The sequence below is a fragment of the Protopterus annectens genome, chromosome 10.part0, assembly GCF_019279795.1.
Source record: "Protopterus annectens isolate FY-2018-M chromosome 10.part0, PAN1.0, whole genome shotgun sequence".
NCBI classification, from domain to species: domain Eukaryota; kingdom Metazoa; phylum Chordata; order Ceratodontiformes; family Protopteridae; genus Protopterus; species Protopterus annectens.
In genome coordinates, this window is record NC_056744.1 from 857231669 (window position 1) to 857254949 (window position 23281).

The window sequence follows — 23281 nt, forward strand, 5'->3', positions numbered from 1 at the left end:
TTCCCCAGGGAAAAAATCACTAGGCCGTTCTCTGGACTTTGCCATTTCCTCCACTGTGGTGTGATCTCGGAGTTGGTATATTTAAGTAGGCGTGTGTGGGGAGCACAGCCCTCCACTTTATTTTGTGTCTCAAGTTTTTTTTTTTTTTTTGTTGGAACTGATTTTTTTCCCAACTTCGGTGTTTAGTGAGTTTGTGTTTTATCTGTCGATAAAAGAGAGTTCGTTGTTTTATCGTTTCAGTTATCTAATGTAGGCCTGAGATTGGGGGCACAATCTAAAAGTTTTCTATTCATGTTTATTCCATCAGTCCTAGTGAAGGTCCCAAACCATGGCAAGAAATGTGTGTAAGTACCTGATGATTCATCAGGGCTAGAAACATCTCATCTTTCCACCCCTTGGCCATGGAGAATAGTCAGAATGGCTTTATGGCTGTTGTGTCTTTTGGAGTTATAAGGCAGTTGAAATCACCTGTCAGGATAAGGATTTTGTGAGTCGTTCCTGGAGGTTATGAAATAAGCACCTTGCTTTATCTACACTTAGAGTAGAATGCCAAAATATGGAGGCTATAGTTATGTTTCTGCCCCACTATGAATTGTGAGATCCACTAGTTCTCCTGCTGGAATTTAAAATGAATCTAGGAGCTATATTGCTGAATTTGCTTTGTGAGCTAAGACGGCCACCCCTTTCCTTCATGTGTGGCCTGCACTGAAGAAACTTCAACATCATAGCCCCACATTGCCAACTCAAAGTCAAAGTCAAAATAAACTTCATTTTCATACAGATCAACACAGAGGAAAAAGTACATATCACTGCACGAAATTTCGATACTCAGGCTTGCACCATATGAATGGCAGTTTACAGAAGGAAGACAGATTAAATTAATAAAAAAAATAAATTAAATTAAATAAAAAAACATATAAAAAAGTAAATAAAGTAAGACAAATTTAAAAGCTCTATGTACATCAGAAAGACAACAAATACAACAGCAGGAACAGACTCAGTAGAAATATAAGGATATGCAAGAAACAGTAGTATAACAAATAAGAGAGGCACACGTAAACTTACCCACCACCAATATATACCATAAACGTACAGTTCATAGTTTTCCTAGGCTGTGCTCTTGAGTAGATAGGTATGTCTCCTATAATGTTATTATATCTGGCATTTGCATTCTAACCCATGTACATAATTGGACCTGTTTGTAGGGGAACTAATTCCATTGGTATTAATGCTTAAAAGCCTCATGCTCTAATTGAGGACCTATGTAATACCTGTTCTTCTAATATAGGGAATCAAATCAAAAATTGACACCAAGACAGAGTGGTCATAACAACAAAATGTTGACTTAAATTGTTAAATGAATGTAATTCAGTATATGTACACAAGCAAGATGCAAATAGGAAATTGCATAATTTGCAATAAAAAAAAAGTGAATGGCGTCTAGTGAGACCAACTGACTGCAAAAAGTTATAGTATTATTCCACAACAAGTAAACAACATTTACAATAACTATGAAATAGTTTAACTTTGAACATATAGAATGTAGCTCCCAAGGTTAAGGGGAAAATTATTATCCGCCAGTAATTCTGTTGCTCCATATATGAAGTGCGGGGAGTCGTAAGCTGGGTAAAGAAATATGCCATGTCTATCTGAGATCCAGAAACCACCTCTCCAGTCAGTATGATAAATATCAGCCAACCTTTCCCATAATTGCCATCATATAATTCAATGAAGACTAGTAGAACATAAGTTCATAGGGTTATACTAGGCTAACTGCCACCAGCGTATTTACAAGCTTAGCCATGCAACCCAAACCACTTTTGTCCCAGAGTTCCTTGGATGCCTATATCATGGAGTATGTTAGTAAAGAGGTAGCTAAGGGTTATGTGGGGGTGGGGGTATATTAGTTGGAGATTCATTTACTTACTGTCAGCTGCTGTCCATCAGAGACATTGGATCAGACTGCGGGTGAATTTGTGATTTCACATCCAATGGTCAAAGTTTCTTTTGAACAGGGGCAGAGATGAACTCTGCTTCACGTAGATGACAGTTATTCCATACCACATACTGGCCCCTGCAGCAGGTTCTATTTATGTCACAGACAAAGTTCAGGTCCTTGGATCTAGTGTTTCTGGTGCTGTTTGTCTTGCAGATGTGCAATTGATCCATCAGAGCTGGATATGAGGATTCCTTATCTGCTAGGCATGTATCAACTTTCAATAACCTATGAGACTGAGTACAGAAATAGTACCTTAAGACAATCTGTGTAGGACAGGGTATTCAAACTCTGGATTCTCCTGGTGAGGAACCTTTGAGGTTGTTCCAATTGCTGCAATTGCCTGGTTAGGTACATGCCAAAGAGGGTATTGTACTCAATGATGGGTCTAATAAAGGTGAGGGAAGTGGTGCTATTACTTCTTTGGAACTGGATGCCATACCCTTGCTTATGAGTTGGGTAACACTGAATGGTTATGTGTTCCAAAGGGGACTATAATGCATTTCTTTGCATTGAGTTTTAATTTGTGGCTTTTGCACAGTTCATTTGTTTGTGTTAGTCCCTCTTATAGGGTGTTGGTGTCATGGGGAGAATCTATGATATCTCCCAATTTACAGTCTTCTGTGAACTTGGTGAGCCAGAGGCCTTTGACATTAGCCTTGACTTTTGAGAAGTAGATGCTAAACAGAAGCTGACCCAACATGGAGCCCTAGGGTACTCCACTAGTGACTAGTCTCTTGGTAGAGGCAGTCTCACCTATCCCGACTTCTTTGGTCCTGTCTGTGAATCAGCTGTGATTTTTGCCTAGTTCTGAGAGTTTATCAACAATACCCAAGTAGGTTATTGTATCAAATGCCTTGGACTGGTCAAGGTAGGTGATATGCAGCATTTTCCCCTCATCCATAGCCATAGTGATTCTCTTGAATACATCTACCAGGTTAATTAGGCAAGACCTTTCCTTAACAAAGCTAAATTGGGATGGTTTCAGTGTCTGTAGGTTACCAATGTCCTTCTTGATCATTTCCATGATAATTCAATGCATGGCTTTGCATATTAGACTTGTCCAACTGATGGGTCAGTAGTTCCTGGGGTCAGTTGATGATCCTCCCCTATGAAGAGGGATGATTGTTGCAGCCCTCCATTCACCTGGCGCATAACCTGTTTTGAGGCTGTAGTTGAAAAGTGCCTCAAGTGGTCCTTCTAGGTCATGTTTTGGGCTACTTAGGACGCAATTCAGGATATTGTCAGGACCCATTGAAGCAGTGTTTTTGGTCTTAGGGAGCACCTCCAGACCTGCTCCCTGTTAATAGTTGGTGGGATATACTAGAAGGAATCTCCCAGGGGGGCGGTGGGGGTAGTGTGGGGTGTGTCGATAGGAGGTGCTGCCAGCGCAGCTAGCTGAAATTTTAGAAATAATTATATGTCATTTGTGAATATCAAACTGATGCTTGTGTTACAAATGTATTAGAACTGTATGTCACGTGTATATCAAACTGATTTGTACAGATGTTTGTGCTGAAAAGGTATTTGTAAAGTGCTTGTGTTTGAAATATATCCACAGAGTACCCTACTGGAGAGAACAGAAATGTACATGCACTATTATAACTGTTTAAATGTGTATGTTTTAACAGAGGAAACTGGAAGGTTAAGCTCAGTCCAGCAAACTTTAAAATATATCTGAAATTAAATCACTTTACAGGCTAGGCCATAAAGATGCTACCTCACAGGTTTTAATGCAGCCGGAGACACAAAGTCTGCACCAGGAAGATTTCTTAATTATCTTTGAGGTGAACTAATTATTACTCTGGAAGCATGGAAGTATGAAATCATTTTATGACTTCCAGCACCTGCACAGATCTGAGCAAAAGCCCTTGTGTGTGTATTTTTACAGGTAGGTGCTAAATCCTGCCAGATTCCAACAATGGGGGTTTTCATGGGAACTAGAAGTCAGATTACCAGAAGTGATGTCATTCTGCAAGCTATCCCAGAAGTAATATTTTAGATATTATTTTGAGAAGTCTCTTAGTGAGGCTGAGCATTCTGTCTTGGGCCTGACTACAAGAAGGACCATTCACCACATCATCTACCTTGCTCTAGTAAGTAAGTAGGAAATGGTATAATTCTCTTAGATTCAATCAGGAATATAGTGAAGCTTAGTTTAGCTATTGTTTTTATTTATTTGTCTGAGCCTGTCCTTCAGTGTTATTTTAAGTATTGCCTGTGAGTTTGAACTCTGATGTCACTGTGAATATATAATTAGCATTTTCTTGTTCTTTTACTATTTATCATTAAATATATTAAAACCTTTCATTGTGCCTGATCTTTGTAGAAATATTTAAGTTTTGAGAGAACTTGCATATTTATTTGGTGACACTGTGTGGGCCACTTCTAATAGCCTTGATCTTGGTCAAACTACCATTTGTATTAATATAAATTTCACTCAGTATATTTTGTACCCTTGGAAGAGCCTGAAGGTCGTTCACAGGAATGTCTGGTGGCAGTAGTAACTACCTTATAGTCTGGGCAAGAAGGAGGCATAGTAAACCTGTGCCAGCCTTTCCCAGGTGTGTGTGTGTGTGTGTGTGTGTGTGTGTGTGTGTGTGTGTGTGTGTGTGTGTGTATGTGTGAAAATCAAATCTCAAAGAGGGTGTGTGTCAGCTACTTGGGCAGGGACACATAGCGCTGGTTGTACAGTGAGAGTGCTGGAGGTCTTGGCTTGGACACTCAGCTGAGATTTCAACTCTATAGCTGTGCCAGTGGGGAGTCTTATTGGGGTTCTACAGAAAGAGAGAAACCAGCTCCAGACTGACTGTGTTCCCTGTGTGCTCTTAAGGGAAATTGTGCTTGATTGTGCTTGATGCAGAGAGCTGCATCTGGAGATACTGTGTGTGTGTACCTGTTATCCTCACAGTGCACATCCCCCAATGGTGCCAGTGGTGAGGATTGAGGCTCCTTGAGTACTGGCCCAGAGGTGGAGGGTCATCACATGGGGAATGAAGTTAGAGATAAATTTAACAGCCTGTAGATTTGCAGTGTCACCCTGGTCAGTGAAAGTTGTGCCATTTACCACCAGTTCTGCTCACTACTGAGTATTGCCATTAAGGTCCAGGACATAGCTGAAGAAGGCCTTGTGACTGTCCTTAGCCTGGGAGGCTATTCTCTTTATTCACAACTGGCCTTGTTGGACTTTATTAGACCTCTTAGTTTCTTGTTTAGTTGAATCAGAGAGCTCTTGTCTCACTGAGAGTTGCTTTTTCTGATTTTGTCCATGACTTTGTTCTTTTGTTATATAGTCTGTTAAGGTAAGGATTCCACCAGTGTGCTTTGTTTCTGGTGTTCGAGTTGGGCTTACTTCTAGTAGGTGTTGCAGCCATTTACATGTTTGTACTGGGTTTCTGTAAATAATTCTGCACAGATAGCTCTGCTCTCAGGATTTGGGGAACCATGAATTTTGACAAATTGTCACTTAATAATGTGAAGTCTGCTTCAATATAGTTCTTAACTGTCACGGGTTTAGTTGGGTTTTTTGGGTTGATTTTTATTTTGAGGGAGACAGTTTTGTGCTCCATCTTCACCAATGAGGATGTGGCACGGGGGGAGGGGTGCAATGTTCTCCCATGTTGATTATTACTAGTCCAATATGTTTGATCCTGTGGTTGGAAAGTGCACTGTCTGGTTCAGGGTGTTTGTATTGATAAAGTCCAGGAAACATTGTGCCTGAGAGTTAGAGGCAGTGTACATTTCCCAGTCTATACAGGGGTAGTTAAAGTCTCCCATGAATAGAGTATTTGGTTGGATGGCGAGCACCTTTAGTATGTGTAGTTAAGAGTTTTGAGTTTAGTGGGTCCTAGAAGATGACTTGTAGCTGGCCAGGACATGGTAGGGAATCTTTTCTATGGAAACCTGGATGTGGATCATCTCCATCATATTTAGTGCTAATAGTCAAATGATTAACCTGGTTCATTGCACTGGTATAAAACAATGTGACCACAATTAGATATCTAGCAATAAGAAGAAATTCAGGTAGACTTTTTTTAAACAAGAAACATCTTTATCAAATGATCATATATGACATAGGCAATCTTAAGGTGGACAGGTTGTAAGGAGCCATGTCTGTAAAACAACAAATCATGTCTTCCTATTTAGCCCCCCACCTGACAGTGGAGTTTCAGCTTGTTGCATTAAAGTTGTGATTTCTGAATTGAGCTTGTTTTCCCATTTGGTGAAGCCCTTTTCAGAGGCTTGAGGGGAGAAATTGAGTAACATAGTTCTCAGTGTGCTTCCCAGTGGTTCAAAGCAGTAATTTATTTTGGTAATGGCTGTTTTGCAAACTTTGCCCCCCCCCCCGGCTTGAAGTTTACATGTTTGTATCACTACTCTCTGAGCCGGAATCTCCTCCATTGATGATGTTTTTATTGTTTCTTATTCTCTGCACTTTTATAGCAAATGTTTATAGTTAAGCATCAATTCTAAATAATTAAGACAATTAATTAATTAATAAAAACAGTAATGCAAACCATGGCAACAGTGATTTTCTACAGAAAACAGTGATAAATCAACAGCAATTCATGCAAGTATACTCAGTGAGTTGCAGCTTTGTCCAGTTTTCTTTCAACCAAGGTTAGGGATGGGAAGCCATTACTGGCTAGAATATGCAACAGCAAGAACTAAATGAGCATCAGCCTATGTGACAGTTTCATATGTAAACTTTTGCAGGAAACATAAGGGGCAAAAGTTCAGTACTTAAAAACACAGCCCTCTTTATATGGAATGATGTCCATCTTTTGTTAAGGCCACTGGTAAAACTGACAGGTGATAGAAAATGCAGAACACCTTTTAGGCATGAGAAACTGTTTATGATTTAATTACTGTGTGGGAGAAGGATATGGGACAAAACAATGGTGTGCACAGCAGAGCACTTTCCATTAACTTGTGTCCTAATTCTAAAAGTTTTATTACTCACAGTGCTAATGAAATAGCTAGTTACCCTTGCAAATTCCATTTTTCATCCTGCAGACAGCTTTAGCTGAAATGCATTGCTGAAAATACGATGTGATGGCAAGATTTATTTCATGAACTATCCCCATCAGTTTTAGTATTAAGTAAGGATGGCTAGAAGGAAGACTGGAGAAAGAAGTAAAAATGTGTTATATAGAGTAAATAGTATGAGACTTCAAAGAAGCATACAGGGTTGGTGGTTCTTCAGAATCAGTCCATGAACATTGATTGTTTCCTTTACAGAGTAATTATCTGAATCCTAAATTTAATGACATATATCCATGGATGAAATGTTAATGTCAAAAAGTGCAAATAAAATTATGGTATTGAACTGAGCTATGGGTAGTTTTGCCAAGGTGATATTCAAAATACCTTACTACAAATGCAATTGGACAAAAATAGTCTTCTTGAAAGCAGATTACTTTCTAAATCAGCTATATGACAATGATACCTGCAGGCAGGCGGCTATTGCATGGCCAACTGCCCTACTGCAGTAATCTCAGAACAGCAGGACACTCGCTCACAAACAAACACATACAACTATGTTTTTTAACAGTGTGTATGATGAAAAACAGTTTTTCACACTTTAGTTTAAATATTTTTCAGTGAAGATTACTTTCACTACACCCCTCTTCAACTTGTTTCAAAAAGGTGATTGATCGCTCTGTAGCTGCAACAGTATCAGATTACCTACAGTAAAATGTTAAACAGTGTGTTAACAAGAACACATATGTGCCTTTTTCTAATTTAGTTTAAATGGTTGTTTCAAAACTGAGTGGTCTTTATTCATTATACTTTGGATTCTGTTTTGCATGATGCTCATTCTGCATTTTAATTTGGTTGTTTGGTGTGCTCAAATTTTTAACATACTTAATATTTAATGTAATGTTGTCAATCTTGCCTTTATTCTCATTGATAGGTCAGATCTGATCCATCAGATCCATCATGGCCTTTTACAAAAGCTAGAGGCCTTCAGCAAACCTCATGGGCATTTTCCTTTACCCATAATGCAACTCCCTAACTTCCCCAGATCTCGTTTGCCACTCTACAAAAGGCGTGTCTCCTAAGCAAGCTCTGGGCTAAGTGTTTTCTTCATTATTTAAATCTCTTAAATTTAAACCTTTTGTATTGTTAGTCTATCTGGTATAGTTTCTATCTTTCCTTATATCGTTACCCAACTTTTTAGTTATAAAGAGCGAGTGTTGTTTTCTTTGTTTCCCCTTAATGTCTGTTTTAGTTAGAGGACATTTACTAATGTCTGTTTAAGTTAGAGGATATTTATTCCTCTCCTTCCTTCTTCTTCTTCCTCCTCTTGTCTTTTTTATCGTCCATTTGAGTTAGAGGACAAGTTCTGTAAAAAAAATTTCTTTCTGGGTATATATGTCTCAAAAACCAGAAGGGAAACCTCTTGGTTTCAAGAAATGTGAACAGTGTGGGAAAAAGATACCCCTGAGTGATTCACACACTTTATGTGTGTATTGCTTGGGGCCTTTTCATCTCCAAGAATATTGCTCCATATGCCATGGCTTTAATCAAATGCTCTGATGGAGTGTAAAAATAAACTTATTCTAAAGGGACTGCAAAAAAAAAAAAAAACTTTCTTTGAAGCTATTTCTACCGAGTCCTCCAAATCTGACGAAACAGCGAAATCTGACAAGCCATCAAAACGTTCCTCTTCGGTGCCAAAGTCTTCCTCAGAGCTGAAGCAAAAGCTCCTAGACTGTCTGCTCCTACAGAACCCTTGGAGCAGACAGTTGTCACTGGATCCAAGAGTTCATCGGAGCAGCTGGAAACCTTAGCTCCGACCTCTTTGGCTCCTTCTGAATTTAGATATTGGAGCCATTCTTCTTCATTGGAACTGATACCTTCTAGGCTCCCATCTCCTTTTCTGCAAAGTCAAGATCTCCAATCCTCTCTACTCGGTCTATCAGGAGTTTGACGATGATGTGGATATGGTAGTGCAGAGGCGGCAAAAGACACCCGCCTTGGCCAAATTGTTATTGGATACAAGCCCAAAGGAGTCGGATCAGACACACTGTTCTCCTTCAGCGCCTGCTCCTCCTCTGATCTGTCCCCTGGTTTTGGAGCCAGTAGATTCTGATGTCCAATTTGCATCTGTTTTGGATCTGGGACCCATAGGTTCCTCGGATCTGATGCCTGCCATGAGCGTTTCTGTCCAGTCAGAGCAGGAGACCTCTAGGAGCCAACACTCTCCGGACGAGTCTGCTGAACCGGTTCGGATCTCCCTGGATCTGATCCTGCCTCTGGGGGCTTCAGCATGGGTGAGTTCAGCTCCTACTTCTGCGTAGGAGCTTCTGTCTCCTGTGCCGAAGATTCCTTCAGCTCCAACAACCCTTTTGTCAGATCCAGGGTGTTCTTCAGAGCAGGGGCAGATTGCTTTTGAGGTCATGAGGAGGGTTTTGACTACATCCCAGTCTAAGACACAGTCTGTCTCAGATCTATCTTCCAGTTCTGCGCAGGTGTCTTTGCCTTCTCACATACCCTCTCTCGCAGAGACCCCAGGCCTCAGGATATCCAACAGGGGGACCCCCTCCTCTTCTGAAACTTCTCCAGACTACCCCACTGTGGAGATCCCTCAGAAGAGAACTTGCAAGAGGAAGCATCTAGACTCCCCAGAGGAGTCGATCACATCAGATACTGATCTCGATGAAGCAGAAGGGTCCCCACAGTCACCTTCTGAATATGTTTCTTTTGGAGCCATCCTGGAAATTTTAAAACAGAGAAATGACTGGCAGTCCACATCCCCTTCGGCTTAGGAGTCAGTATACCTAAAGGCTTTCAAGTCTCGACCCTCAGCCTCTTGGGTGACCTCTCCATCCGATGAGCTTATTGAGTTAATCTCTCAGAAGGCTGGCTTGGGAGACCCCAGATTCCATATAACCAACTCCAAGGAGGCCAAATTAGTACATTACTAACCCCAAAGGCAATCCATTCTTAAATAAAGGCATAGCAGTTGATGCCATGGTTGTAGCGGAGGCCAGTAAAAAGGAACTATCTGAGACCAGTTCCTCTATCCATCCTCTGAATAAGGATTCCAGAACCATGGATAGGTATGGGAAGCATGTCTTTTCATCATTGACCTTTGCCTTATGTTTGCTGAACTACTTGACTCACTTTACCAGATTACAGAGGGATCTGTTGAAGGAACTTTCAGACTCCCTCCAAGGAGCTGTAGCTGATGAGGCGGCAGATAAAGTCATTGCTCAGCTCGCCACCCTCAATTCAGCCATTAAGTATTCCATGAGACTCATATCATATGCAGCAGATGGAACAACTAGGGCTGTGGGTTCAGATATCTCTCTGAGAAGGCAGGCCTGGACGCACCCTTGCGATTTTGCAGAGCCCTTCAAGTCTTCCTTCATTAATGCCCCTTTTGATGGCTCTTCTGTTTTTGGGCTGAAAGTAAAAGAAATGCTTACCAGGTGTGAACAGGAAGACAAGACCTTGTATGCCATTGAAGTATGTTTTCCACACCTACCAGACCCTTTCCCAAAGGTCAGAGAGATAGTGGGAAGATGTGGCTTAGAAAATCACAAAGGTCTTTCTGGACACACAGGGTGAAAGTTCCCCTAGAGGCAGAGGTGGGAACAATAATGGAAGATGCTGCCCTCATGGCAGGGAAGGCCCACAGAATCAGGGCTCCAGAGAATCTTTCTTTGGTAGGCCCTTTCAGTTCTCCTGAAGGAGTGCCCGATTACTTGCCTCTGGAGGCTCTGGAGGCAATTGTCCCTGCACCACGAAACCTGGCAAAAGATAACAAATGACAAATGAGAGCAGGACATAATATCCAGGGGATATATTATTCCCTTCTCCTTCCCCACTCCCATAAACAAATCAGTTCCAGTTGTTCCACCCATTTAAAAGGAACATGCAACATTATAAATTCAAAGGTTGCTAAGAAAAAGAGTCATCCAAGAAGTCTCCACAGACCAGAGAGGATCCGGAACTTACTCAAGATTCTTTTTAGTTCCAAAGAAAACAAGGGACTGGAGACCCATCTTGGATCTCAGCAATCTAAACAAATCTGTGAAAAAGATCAAGTTCCTGATGGTGATACTGCAGTCAATACTTCCATTTCTAGAAAAAGACAATTGGAGGTGCTCTATAGACCTTCAGGATGTGCACTACCACATACGAATGGAAAGGTGATCCAGAAGGCACTTGCACTTCTGGCTAGGAGCCAGCCACTTCAGTTTTGAGCTCTGCCTTTTGGACTCACTACAGCCCCCAGAGTGTTCACCAAATGCATGGCAGTAGTAGCGGCTCACCTGAGACTCCAAGGATTCTGGGTGTTTCCTTATCTGGACGACTGGCTCATAACTGCCCCGACCAGGCATCTTCTACTACAAGCCAGGGACTATACTCTACAACTCTGTTTCTCCCTAGATGTTACCATAAATTATGAAAAATCTGCTCTACAGCCATGTCAGAGCTTGGTTTTCATAGGAGCAGAGATAAACACAACTACAATGATAGCAAAACTTCCACAAGACAGAGAAGAGAATCTTCACCATTATGTAAAATTGTTAATCAAAAAGGAACGAGCTTCTGCCAAACTAGTTCTCCGAGTGCTGGGAAAAATGGCTACTTCAATTGTTCTCATCCCCTTAGCTCGTCTTCACATGAGAATACTTTCAACACATTGGTCAATTCTACAACTTCCTATGTTGCACAAAATCAGAATAACCAATTCCTGCAAAAAGGATCTACAATGGTGGATTTACTCTCCTCTTGTATTGTAAAGCCATCACTTTATCCCTCTTATCCACAAGCCACGGTGACCACTGACGCTTCCCAGATAGGGTGGGGGGCATTATCTCGGAAAGACAATTCAAGGAATCTGGCAACAACACATGGGTCATTTGCACATAAACATTCTGGAGATGAGGGCAGTGCTTTTGGCATTGCAAGCATTTCAGGACTCCCTCCCTCTAGGAACGATAGCAATCCAATCAGACAACATGTCTTTGGTCTGGTACATAAACAAACAGGGGAGGGGGACCAGGTCCTACCCCCTTTGTCAAGAAGCCTTAAGGGTCTGGCAATGGGCAACAACTTCCAACCACTTTCTGATAGCAACACACATTTTGGGGAGATCCAACATAATTGCAGACAAATTGAGCAAAGCCACATTTTGGCCACATGAGTAGTCCCTCAATCAGAATGTTGCCGAACAGATAGTAAGAAAATGGAGCCAGCCTTTACTGCAACCTCTTTGCATTGTCCACCAATGCGAAATGGAGCAACTATTTTCCCCTGATCCTTCCTGCAGGGGGAGTCACCAAGCGATACATTTGTTTAGGATTGCCCTGGGACTTCTTTATGCTTTCTCACCTAAAACTAAACTAATGTCTTTTGGCTTTTCCCGGTTAGGGATCGCCACAGTGGAACTCCAGTCTGCTAATGATTGGCAGTGGATATTTATGGTGTCGAGGTGCCAGCCCGACGCCAAACCTTCAAAGAAGGCACACCCATTCATGCACGCACCTACCTGCATGTCTTTAAATGTCACTCGACCGTGGGGAAGACATGCAGACTCCACACAGAAGGTACTGCAGCCGAGAATCAAACTGGAGAACCTCTTGCTGTGACGCGACAACACTAACTGCTGCACCACCATGACAACTTTATGCTTTCTCACCAATTCCCCTAATTCCCAAATTTCTGAAGAAAGCAAGTCTGCTGGAAATGACAATAATCCCAATTGCCCCCTATTGGCCTTGGCAAATCTGGTTCCTCTTCCTTCAGCTTCATATATAGGATGAACCGTGGATTCTTGACCCTGCTCCAGACCTTCTGATTCACCCATCAGGGATGGTTCATCCCAATCTGGACAATCTCAAACTGACATCTTGGCTGCTCCAATTCCCCTGATTGCCAGGTTTCCTCTCCTTTCATCTCCAGTAAAACATATTTTGTTATCTTCCCATTAATCATCCACACGTAAGTTGTACAAAGGTAAATTGAAAAGATGTGTTTCATTGAACAGTTATAATCATATAGATCCCTTTACTGCACCCAATAACATTCTATTTTAGAATTTTTGTTGAAACTTTTCAATGAGGGTGCTGCTGCAGCCACTATCAGAGTTCAGTTGGCATTAATTTCAAATTTTCATATAAGAGAAAATGATTCTGGAATCATGTCAAACAGACTTTGTAAGGCATTCTTGAAAGGAATTATAATGATAAGACCCCCATACAAAAACCCGGCACCACCTTGGTATCTGAATTTTGGGTTCATAGGTTAGTACTAGGCTATCGGCCCTAGGGCCTATACAAGCCTAGCCAAACAATTCCCCGGATAGTTCTTCCCACAATATTTACTTCCCTGGACCCCTGTCTAGCAGGGCGACTGACGTGATCCCCAGGTTGAATTTCCTATCTCCCATCCAATTGTCAAGGTTTCTTTTGAAGAGGGCCAAGGAGGTGCTCTGCTTGACATGTATGGGAAGTCTATTCCAGAGTATGGGGAGTCTCTGGGTCAGTAACCTATTCCTCCAGCATGTTTTGTTCATTGTGATGACATGGTTTAGATCCCTGGAACGTGTGGCTCTGAGGGATTGGGATTTCTTTAAGTGGAGCATGTCCAACAGCTCAGGGTTTGACATGGCCTTGTATGTTAAGCAGAGATAGCCTCTGAGTAGACGATATGCCACAGAGTATAGCTGGAGTTTTTTTAGATGGTCAGCATAGGGCATCTGCTTTAGGACTGTGATTCTTTTAGTGAGGTATTTCTGTGGCCTTTCCAGCTGTTGCAGATGTCTTGTGAGGTACATACCAAATGGGGCATTGTACTCTATAATGGGTCTAATGAGGGATGAGTACAGTGGGACAATGACCTCCTTTTTTCTGGATGAAAAGCCCTTAGTGATGAGGTGTGCCACATAGAAAGATTTCCTGACTGTTGTGGTGATGTGGTTATTGAAGATGAGACCACTGTCCACCTGTGTCCCTAAGTCTCTTGTCACACTTTCGGTGTTTAGTGTACTGCCACCTATGTGGTAATTCATGGGTACATGTTTTTTCCAAAGGGGATAACTATACATTTCTTGGCATTAAGCTTGAGCCCATGGCTCTGGTACCAAGCATCTGTTTCTGTAAAGCCCTTTTGTAGAATATCCACATAATTTGGGGATTCAATAATGGCTCCCAGTTTGCAGTTATCTGTGAACTTTGTTAGCCAGAGGCCCTTAGTGTTGGCCTGTATGTAATAGAAGTAGATGCCAAACAAGAGCAGTCTCAGCACTGAACCCTAAGGTACTCCACTTGTCACTTGTCTGGAGCTGGACTTGGAGTTTGCTACTTTTACAGTCTGGGTTCTGTCAGTAAGCCAGTTGGCAACCCATTGAGTGACGTAGGGATTTCTGCACAGCTTAGTAAGTTTATCTATGATTCCAGAGTGGGTGATGGTGGTGAAGGCCTTGGCGAGGTCCAAATAGGCTGTGTGGACCGCCTTACCCCTGTCCACAGCTCTGGAGACTGATTAGAAGAAGTCAATCAGGTTAGGAGATAAGATCGGCCCTTCACAAACCCAAACTGGGTGGGGTCCAGTGTTTGAAGGTTGCCAGTGTCTTTGTTTATAAGTTCCATGATAATGCATTCCATACCCTTGTAGATCAGGCTCATAGGACTAATGGGACGGTAGTTCCCGAGATCCAAGGTGGATCCCCCCTTGTGAAGTGGGATAACTGTAGCTGTGTGCCACTCAGTGGGCACGAAGCCTGCAGTGAGGCTATGATTAAACATGACACTTAGGCGAGGTGCCAGTTCATTTTGAAGTTCATGTAGTACATAGCCCAGGATGTCATCTGGTCCCAGGAATGCTCTATTCTTAGCTTTGGAGAGTGCAGTTTCTACCTGTGTGGCCAGAATTTGGCAATCTTTTGGTATTGAAATGGGCTCTTTAGGGGGTGAGAGTGGGGTGAAGTTGGCACTAAATCGATCTGCCAGGATATTGGGCAATATCCTTGGGATCAGTATATTTAATGCCATTCTATTGTAGCTCAGAGCAGATCTGAGCATTGTCATTTAGCTTCTTGACATAGCTATAGAATGCCTTGTGGTTGTCTTTGGAATCTTTGGCAATTTTATTTTTGTAACTAGCTTTGGAGGATTTTATGAGGGATCTCAGCTTCTTGCTGAGGCTGGTAAGGGAGTTTTTTGCATCCTGGGATTTTCCTCTTTTCTGCAACAGTTTCTTCCTTCTGTTCTATAGATTGTTTATGGCAGGGTCCACCAGATTGGCTTCCTTTTTTTTGGAGGAGAGCATCTTGGTTCTGTTTGGGATGGCACGTTTCATGCATGAGTGGGTGTGCTTGTACAGTGCCTTAGTGTAGGATTCAGCAGTAGAACTTTCAGCTCCTGTCTGCATGGGTGCCATGAAGTTTGTCACTTCTGACTTAAGTAGCATGAAGTTGGCTTTGGAGAAGTTTTTTTATGTTGGTTTCCTTACTGGGGGGTGGGGGTGGGATGTGGATGTCAAGAGTGATTTGCTTATAGTCAGACCTGACCTATGAGGGGGGTGACCACTGGTGCGGAGCATCTATCTCCCATGTTGGTAATGCCCAGGTCTAGGATATTGGAGCCCCTGGTGGGACAATGGATTAGTTGATCCAGGGCACTGGAATTTATGAATTCCAAGAACCGTTGGGAAAAGGTGTTGGCACCTGAGTAGTTTTCCCAGTTAATGGCAGGGTAGTTGAAATCACCTAGTATTATGGTGTTTGGTTGTATCTTAATATTTTCCAGTATGTTTAGAAAGGTGTCGTGAGAATCTTGGGGCATGGTGGGAGATCTGTAGCAAACTACAATTTGGATTGCAGTCTTACCTAGTGTTAGTTGCACCTGGAGAACTTCAGATGCATTGTGTTGAGCAGCTAGCCTGGAGGTGTGAATATCCTTGGTGAATATGGGCACTCCTCCACCTTTAGTGTTTCGGTCTTGGTTTGGTGACCGAAAAGTGTGGTAAGAGTTGTAGCCTGGTATTGCAGGGGTGCTCTCTGGAGTCTTGAACCAGGTCTCAGTTACTGCCCAGATATCAATGTTTTCCATTTTTAGGAGTGCCTTGAGAGAGTGCATTTTGAGGTTCTGACTTCTAGCATTGAGTAGCATTACCTTCAGATTTTGCATGCTTGTATCTGTTACGGTGGTAGTTTTGTCCTTTGAACCTTGTCTAAAAAAGGCACTATAGGGGTGGCAAGAGCTTTAGCCAGTAACCTGAAACCCAGGGGTGACAGATGAAAGACCATCTCTGGCAAAGCATCATGGTTTGTTGATCATGTCGTCCCAGGCAGACAGATACTGGATTCCCTTTGAATGACACCAAAAGCTTAACCAATTGTTGAATCAGTCATTTTGTCCTTATACTGTGGTATCATTCTTGGCAAAGGCAGGATGCAACTCAGGGCTAGGGTCATACCTGCCTCGGCCACATGATTTGAGAGCTCTTCCATGTCTCTTTTCATGTAGTCCAGGGAGGTACGTCTCAAGTCATTCACTCCAACATTGACAATGACAGAGTCGTATTTGTACTTGTTGTGGAGCGACTTGAGTGCATGCATTATGTGGTGGATCCTGGCACCCAACAGGCAGCTGACTGTAATTTTCTCCTTGCTCAGCCTGGTGAGTGGGACATCAGTGTGCCTGACTATAGAGTCACCTATGTCTAAAGTGTTGGGTACATTGTCTTGCCTTAGGAGCTGTTGTTTGGTGGCACACTGGTGTTGTGAGCTATGTGTCACTTTGGTTGTAACTGGTGTTTGCGTTTCAGCTTCAGAGGTCCTTGTTGCTTGAGCAGGTTAATGTTAAGGGCTCCTGCATATGTGGGTTTAGTGTTGCTATGTGTGAGTGTTGATGGTGTGGGTTTTGAAGGGCTATGTGTTGCTTGAGGTGTAGTGCAGGTGTTAACCTTCTCCTCTTGGCTGTCTAACACAATCTTGGCTGGAGAGAGCTTTGCTTCCAGTTTGGCTATGTAAGTGCATCTCTCACAGGTTGTAGTGTTGGGTGGTAGGAGGAGAGGGTTGTCTGTGTACATGAGGCAGTTGCTGAATTGCCCCAGTATGCCCAGATTCACCAGGTGGACAGGAGAAATCAGCGGAAGCTGACCCTTGGACATGCCTGTTTAGGTGCTTTTTTTGTAAAGTACAAGAGCTGTTTTCCCTTACCTTTGCTAGGTACTTTGCAATTATAGGCTGTTTAGTGCCTACGATTAATATCTCCTTATTAACAAGGAGAGTTGAGTGCTTGTATCAGTTTAAGGCTTCCTAGTGCTTTCCAGCAGGTTCTAGAACAAGTGCTAGTCACAGGGGTTCAGATTTTAGTGCTACTACTGAGAAACCAGCTAGTTCTAAAGGAAAATTTAAAGAGCAGGCTTTCTGGCACCTGGAATAGTTTAACTGTAGCCCCACGGTGCTGCACAATGCGAAACATGCGCAAACACATGCATTTTTAAGCCAGAAAGTTGAAAGGGATAGAAATCAGCCCAAAATGGCTAATAAAATTACAATTTCAGAGCTGGAAACCATTCCTCTAGTGTTAGATAGGCAGTACAATGCTCACCACTCCCACTGGTAAGCAGTAGGACTTCCCTCTACCACAGCAAGATCTGGATAGCTTTGAGCACAGAAAATAAAGTCCTGAAACCAGCAAAGCCTGGGATCTGGACTATACTAGCTAGGAAAAACAGTGAGCGAGCAAACATGATAGTATTTTTTTTGTTGTTAAAGCAGGCTAAACAATGCAATAATACAGTAAATAAACACAGAAAAAGCTAACACACTTGAGTGTGTAGCCCTAAACAGTAAATGCAATTAAAACTCTACAAAATTAGCAATTTAAAACTTTTTGAATGAAGCAAGGCAAGTGCACAACTGTAAAACGATTTAAGAGGCAGTAATACAGTAGAATAAGTAGCTAGTCTACAAATACAGAAAAGTCTATATATACAGAAAAGCAGCTAAAACACACTAAAACAAATCAGATGCAGTGCAACCTAGAGCACTTGAGTTATAGCAATATTAAGACTAATACAGTTTTAATAAATGCACTAAAATATACTCTATATTTCCAAAATGTTTGAGAAGCACAGTCAGAACACAAGAAGATTCAGGAATTTTTTTTTGTAAGAAAAGGAGAAAGGAGGAACAGAAGGAAAGAAACTAAGTGGGTTGGCCTTGTCAGATGTTCTCTCTGTATTAGGTAGAATGAGCTAATGACACTAGACTGGGAAGAGTGTCCCAGATTAAATTTACAGTAGGGGTGGGCAACTGCAAAGCCACCAAGTATAACAGCAAGACACCAACAAGGAGGGAAGGTGGGGAACAATACTAAAGCTAGTGGCCTACACTCTTTTGGACAGTAAATACTACAGAAATGTTTATCACAGCAGTGAGCCACAAAATTAAAGTTTTTAAACAGATAAAGGAGCACAGTGAAATACAGTGAAACTAGCTATAAAGCGTTACAAACAGTGTGACAGTAAAATACTTATTTCTCAGGCACTGTAAGGCAGACAATTTTAGCTTAACCATACAGATTAGTTAATAGCAATAAAATGCAGTAAAATGTATGCAGCTGGCAGTAAAAAGTGCTATATATAACAATGCTAGAAGCAATAACCAGTATAAATAAACCAAAAAAACAGGATACTTTTTGTTATATATCTCGGATCAGAGACATGCTTGACAAGCCACGCTGCTTCGAAGGGACGGCTTGCACCTGTCACCCCTGGGCTTCCGGATATTGGCCAAGGCTCTTGCCACCCCCATAGTGCCTTTTTTAGGCAAAGCTCAAAAGACAAACCCACCTCCCTAGAAAACACAAGTGGAAAAAAACTAAGGGTAATGCTGCTCAACGCCAGAAGTCTAAACCTCAAGATGCACGCTCTCGAAGCCCTCCTCAGTATGGAGAACATTGATGTCTGTGCAGTGACTGAAACCTGGTTCAAGGCTCCTGAGAGCACCCCAGCACTACCAGGTTATACCTCATATCATGCTTTTCGGCCCCAAAACTTGGACCGAACCACAAAAGGAGGGGGAGTATCCATATTCATCAAAGATACCCACACCTCCAGGTTAGTGGCAACGCATGAAGCATCGGAGACCATCCATGTGCAACTAACCATAGGCAAAACTGCCCTACAGTTTGTAGCATGCTACAGAGCACCCTCTCAAACTCAGGAACCCCACTCAGCTTTCCTGAAGACACTGGAGAGTATGAATGTCTCTCCAAATACCATCATATTGGGAGACTTCAACTACCCAAACATAGACTGGGAGCATTACTCAAGCCCCAACACCCTAGACCAAAGGTTCCTAGAATTCATAAACTCAAATGCGATGGAACAACTAGTCACCACTCCCACAAGAGGAGATAATATACTAGACCTGATCATCACAAACATGGGGACACAATGCTCCACACCGGAAGTATACCCCTCATTGGTGAGATCAGACCAGAAATTAATCTCACTGGAAATCCACATCCACCCCACCCCCAGCACAAAAGACCACAGTGAAAAATTTCTCAAAAGCTGACTTCACACTTCTTAAGACTGAAGTGGTATCCTTCAAGGCCCCTGGGCCAGTGGAAACCACAGCCCACACCGCTGAATCCTTTATAAATGCTTTCTACGGACACCTTCAAGAATGCATGGATCATGCAATCCCAAATAAAACCAAGACCCATTCCCCCAAAGGCAGGCGTCCTGTCTGGTGGACCCCAGCCATTAACAAGCTTTACAACAGGAGGAGGAAGCTACTACATGACAGAGCAAAATCCCCAAAAGGGAAGGCATCTCTGATCAGTACTAGCAAAAAACTACGATCACTCATAAAATCATCCAAGGCCAACTTTGAGAGAAAAAACGCAAAAGACACTAAAGACAATCACAAGGCCATCTTTAGTTATGTTAGAAACCTGGCTGGAAACTCCCAGATATGCTCAGAGTTAGTCCAAAATGACAAAAAATACACTGAACCCACAGACATTGCCAACATACTGGCAGACAGGTTAAGTGCAAATTTATCCCCCCCTCCCCCCCAAAAGGAGAAATATCTATCCCAGCAGAGTGTAGCCTCCCTGACATCTCAGATGCCCAGGTGAGAGCTGCCCTCTCTAAAGCTAAAAACACAGCATCAATGGGACCAGACAGTGTCCCGGGTTGCGTGCTACATGAACTCCAAGAGGAGCTAAACCCTCACATAAGGCTGCTGTTTAATCTTAGCCTTACTACAGGATACGTACCCAAAGAATGGCATACAGCAACAGTGGTCCCACTCCACAAAGGAGGTGCTGCTACGGACCCTGGAAATTACTGCCCCATAAGTTTGATGAGCCTGGTCTGCAAAGCTATGGACAGGATCATTATGGAACTCATAAACAAAGACATTGGGGACCTACAGACACTGGATCCTACCCAATTCAGCTTTGTCAAGGGCAGATCCTGCCTTTTGAACCTGGTCAACTTTTTTAAAACAGTCACTAAGGCCATTGATGAGGGTAAGGCAGTTCACACAGCCTACCTTGATCTTGCAAAAGCCTTCGTCACAATACTCCACTCGGGCATCATAGACAAGCTCACCAGCTTAAATGTAAACCCATATGTTATAAGATGGGTTGCAAACTGGCTCAAGGACAGAACCCACAAGGTCAGAATTGCTGGAGCCATGTCAGACTCTAAGCCAGTCACAAGCGGTGTCCCACAGGGCTCGGTCCTGGGACTCCTCTTGTTCGGCATTTATTTTTCTGAGGTGCAAGCAAACATAGGAGGATTGTGGCTGACAAAGTTCGCAGATGACTGCAAACTGGGCGCCATAATTGATACTCCAGCGGACACAAGCATCCTTCAGAAAGGCATCATAGAAATGGATGACTGGTGCCAGAGCCATGGCCTTAAACTGAACGCCAAAAAATGTATAGTCATACCCTTTGGGAAAAACAAAGTACCCACAAATTTCCACATAGGTGGTAATCCATTAAGTATGGAAGAAGTAATCAGGGACCTAGGGACTCAAGTTGACAGTAACCTGTCATTTGACACTCACATTGCCAAGGTGGTTAGGAAGACCTTCTATATTACCCACCTTATCATGAAAGGATTCACATCTAGATCAAAAGAGGTCACTGTGCCCCTATACTCTTCCCTTATCAGGCCCATAATTGAGTACAATGCCCCATTTGGGATGTACCTTACCCTACACCTGCAGCAGTTGGAAAGACCCCAGAAGTACCTCACCAAGAGGATCAAGGGTCTCAAACATATGTCATATGCTGCCCGGCTGAAGAAACTCCAGCTCTATTCAGTCGCATACCGCCTACTCAGAGGCGATCTATGCCTGACGTACAAGGCCATGTCCAATCTGGAATTAATGGACATGCTCCACCTCAGAAAATCCAAATTCACCAGAGCCACGAGAGTGAGAGATTTGAACCTCAACACAGAAATAAATAGGACATGCTAGAGGGACAGATTCATAACCCAGAGGCTCCCTACACTCTGGAACAGAATCCCAGTCCATGTTAGGCAGAGCCCCTCACTGACTCTCTTCAAGAGAAACTTTGACGAGTGGATGGGAGATCGTAGGTTTACCCCGGGGGTCATCTCTGTGTCACTACTAGACAGAGGCACAGTAAACTAAACCCTAAATGGGCATAGTATTCTCATTCCAAGGGGTGGCAAAAGCCACACACACTCTGGCTAGGCTTATAAATGCCCTAGGGCAGATAGCCTAGTATGAACCTATGAACCTATGTAGTCAATGCCCCTCCTCTGCTTGGCTCAGTGCATATTGACAGAAATCCTCTCAAAGTTAGGGCTTAAATACCAGAAGATACAACCTTAGACAACTTTAAAAAAAAAAGCTCAAAAGAACCAATGAGTGCTTACTCCAAGCCCTAGACCACCCAACCCCCACTAGCCAGCAGCCAATCAACACAATCCTGCCACAAAGGTAAAGAAAGGCTTCTGCTAATTCAAGATGGCCTGATCATGTGCTCAGAACAATCACTACAAAAACAAACAGGCTCAATGTTTTGACAAACATTATCTGTCCTCCATTTTAACCATGTGCTACCTGTGAATTGAAGTATCTCTCCTGGAAAGCACTCCTCTTAGTATCTATTACTTCAGCAATGAGAGTTTTGGAATTACAAGCTTTATCTGCCAAGTCACCATACCTAGTATTTCATAAGGACAGAGTTTCTTTATGCACCAACCCCTCATTCCTACCCAAAGTTATGTCAAAAAGTAACCTCAATCAATCTATCGATTTACCAGTTTTCTTCCCAAACTTCCAAAATAAAAGGAAATATTCATTGCATCTTCTGGATGTTCATAGACAATTCTGTTTTTACTTATTAGAACTTCAGGAATTAAACAAACAAATCGGCTATTTATTTCTTACTCTGATGTTAGAAAAGGCCTTCCAGGGTCTAAAGTTACCTTGTCCAGATGGCTTTCACAATGTGTATCCTTCATTTACAGCTCTAAGAACAAAACTCTTGCTACCCGTGTTAAAGCTCATTCCATTAGGTCAGTAGCCACTTTTGCAGCCTTTCAAGCTAGGTTACATTTGGATAATATCTGTGCAGCAGTGACATAGGCAAAACGTCATACCTTTATTACTCATTACAAAGTGGATTCAGCCTCTAGGAGTAGAGCATCTTTTGGTTCTATAGTTCGGAGAAATATTCTCCCATGAGCCACCCAAAAATCAGGTTGCTTGGGACATGGTACCATCAGTGAGAATAAAGGCAAGATTGACAACATCACATAAAGAAGTTATGTACTTACTATATCGTTCCATGTGTATTGTCCATCTCGACCTTTATTCTCACAACCCACCCTTCATGCCCCCTCCCTATACTCCTGGGAGACTGAGTAGCACTTATTGGATATTATAAGACTGTAGCCTCAGGAACAATTTTTGTCTATTAATCTATAAAGCAGTTAACTTTATATGAGTTGTCTAGGGCAAACAAGATCTGAGGAAGTTAAGGAGTTGCATTATGGGTAAGGGAGAATGCCCACGAGCTTTGCAGAAGGCTTCAAGCTTTTGTAAAAGACCAAGATGGATCCTATGGATCAGATCTGACCCATCAGTGAGAATAAAGATCAAGATGAACAACACACATGGAATGTTATGGTAAGTAGATAACTTCTTTTTTTTATTATTTTATTCAGGGTCCAAGAATGATGTGCTCTCAGATACTGCAATATGTAAACCTTTAATGAAAGAAACACAGAATCAGTTCAACTGTGATGCTT

At 42.4% G+C, this 23281-nt stretch overlaps 1 protein-coding gene across 1 annotated transcript in view; it reads left to right on the forward strand.

The window, feature by feature from the left end:
* LOC122814215 (probable ATP-dependent DNA helicase HFM1) overlaps nt 1–23281 on the forward strand; it is an 880891-nt gene that overhangs the window by 857566 nt on the left and 44 nt on the right. Inside the window, exon 7 of the mRNA XM_044086816.1 lies at nt 23198–23281. This exon is cut by the window's right edge and continues 44 nt beyond it. Coding sequence (XP_043942751.1) covers nt 23198–23281 — 84 coding nt within the window. The remainder of the gene's footprint in view (nt 1–23197) is intronic.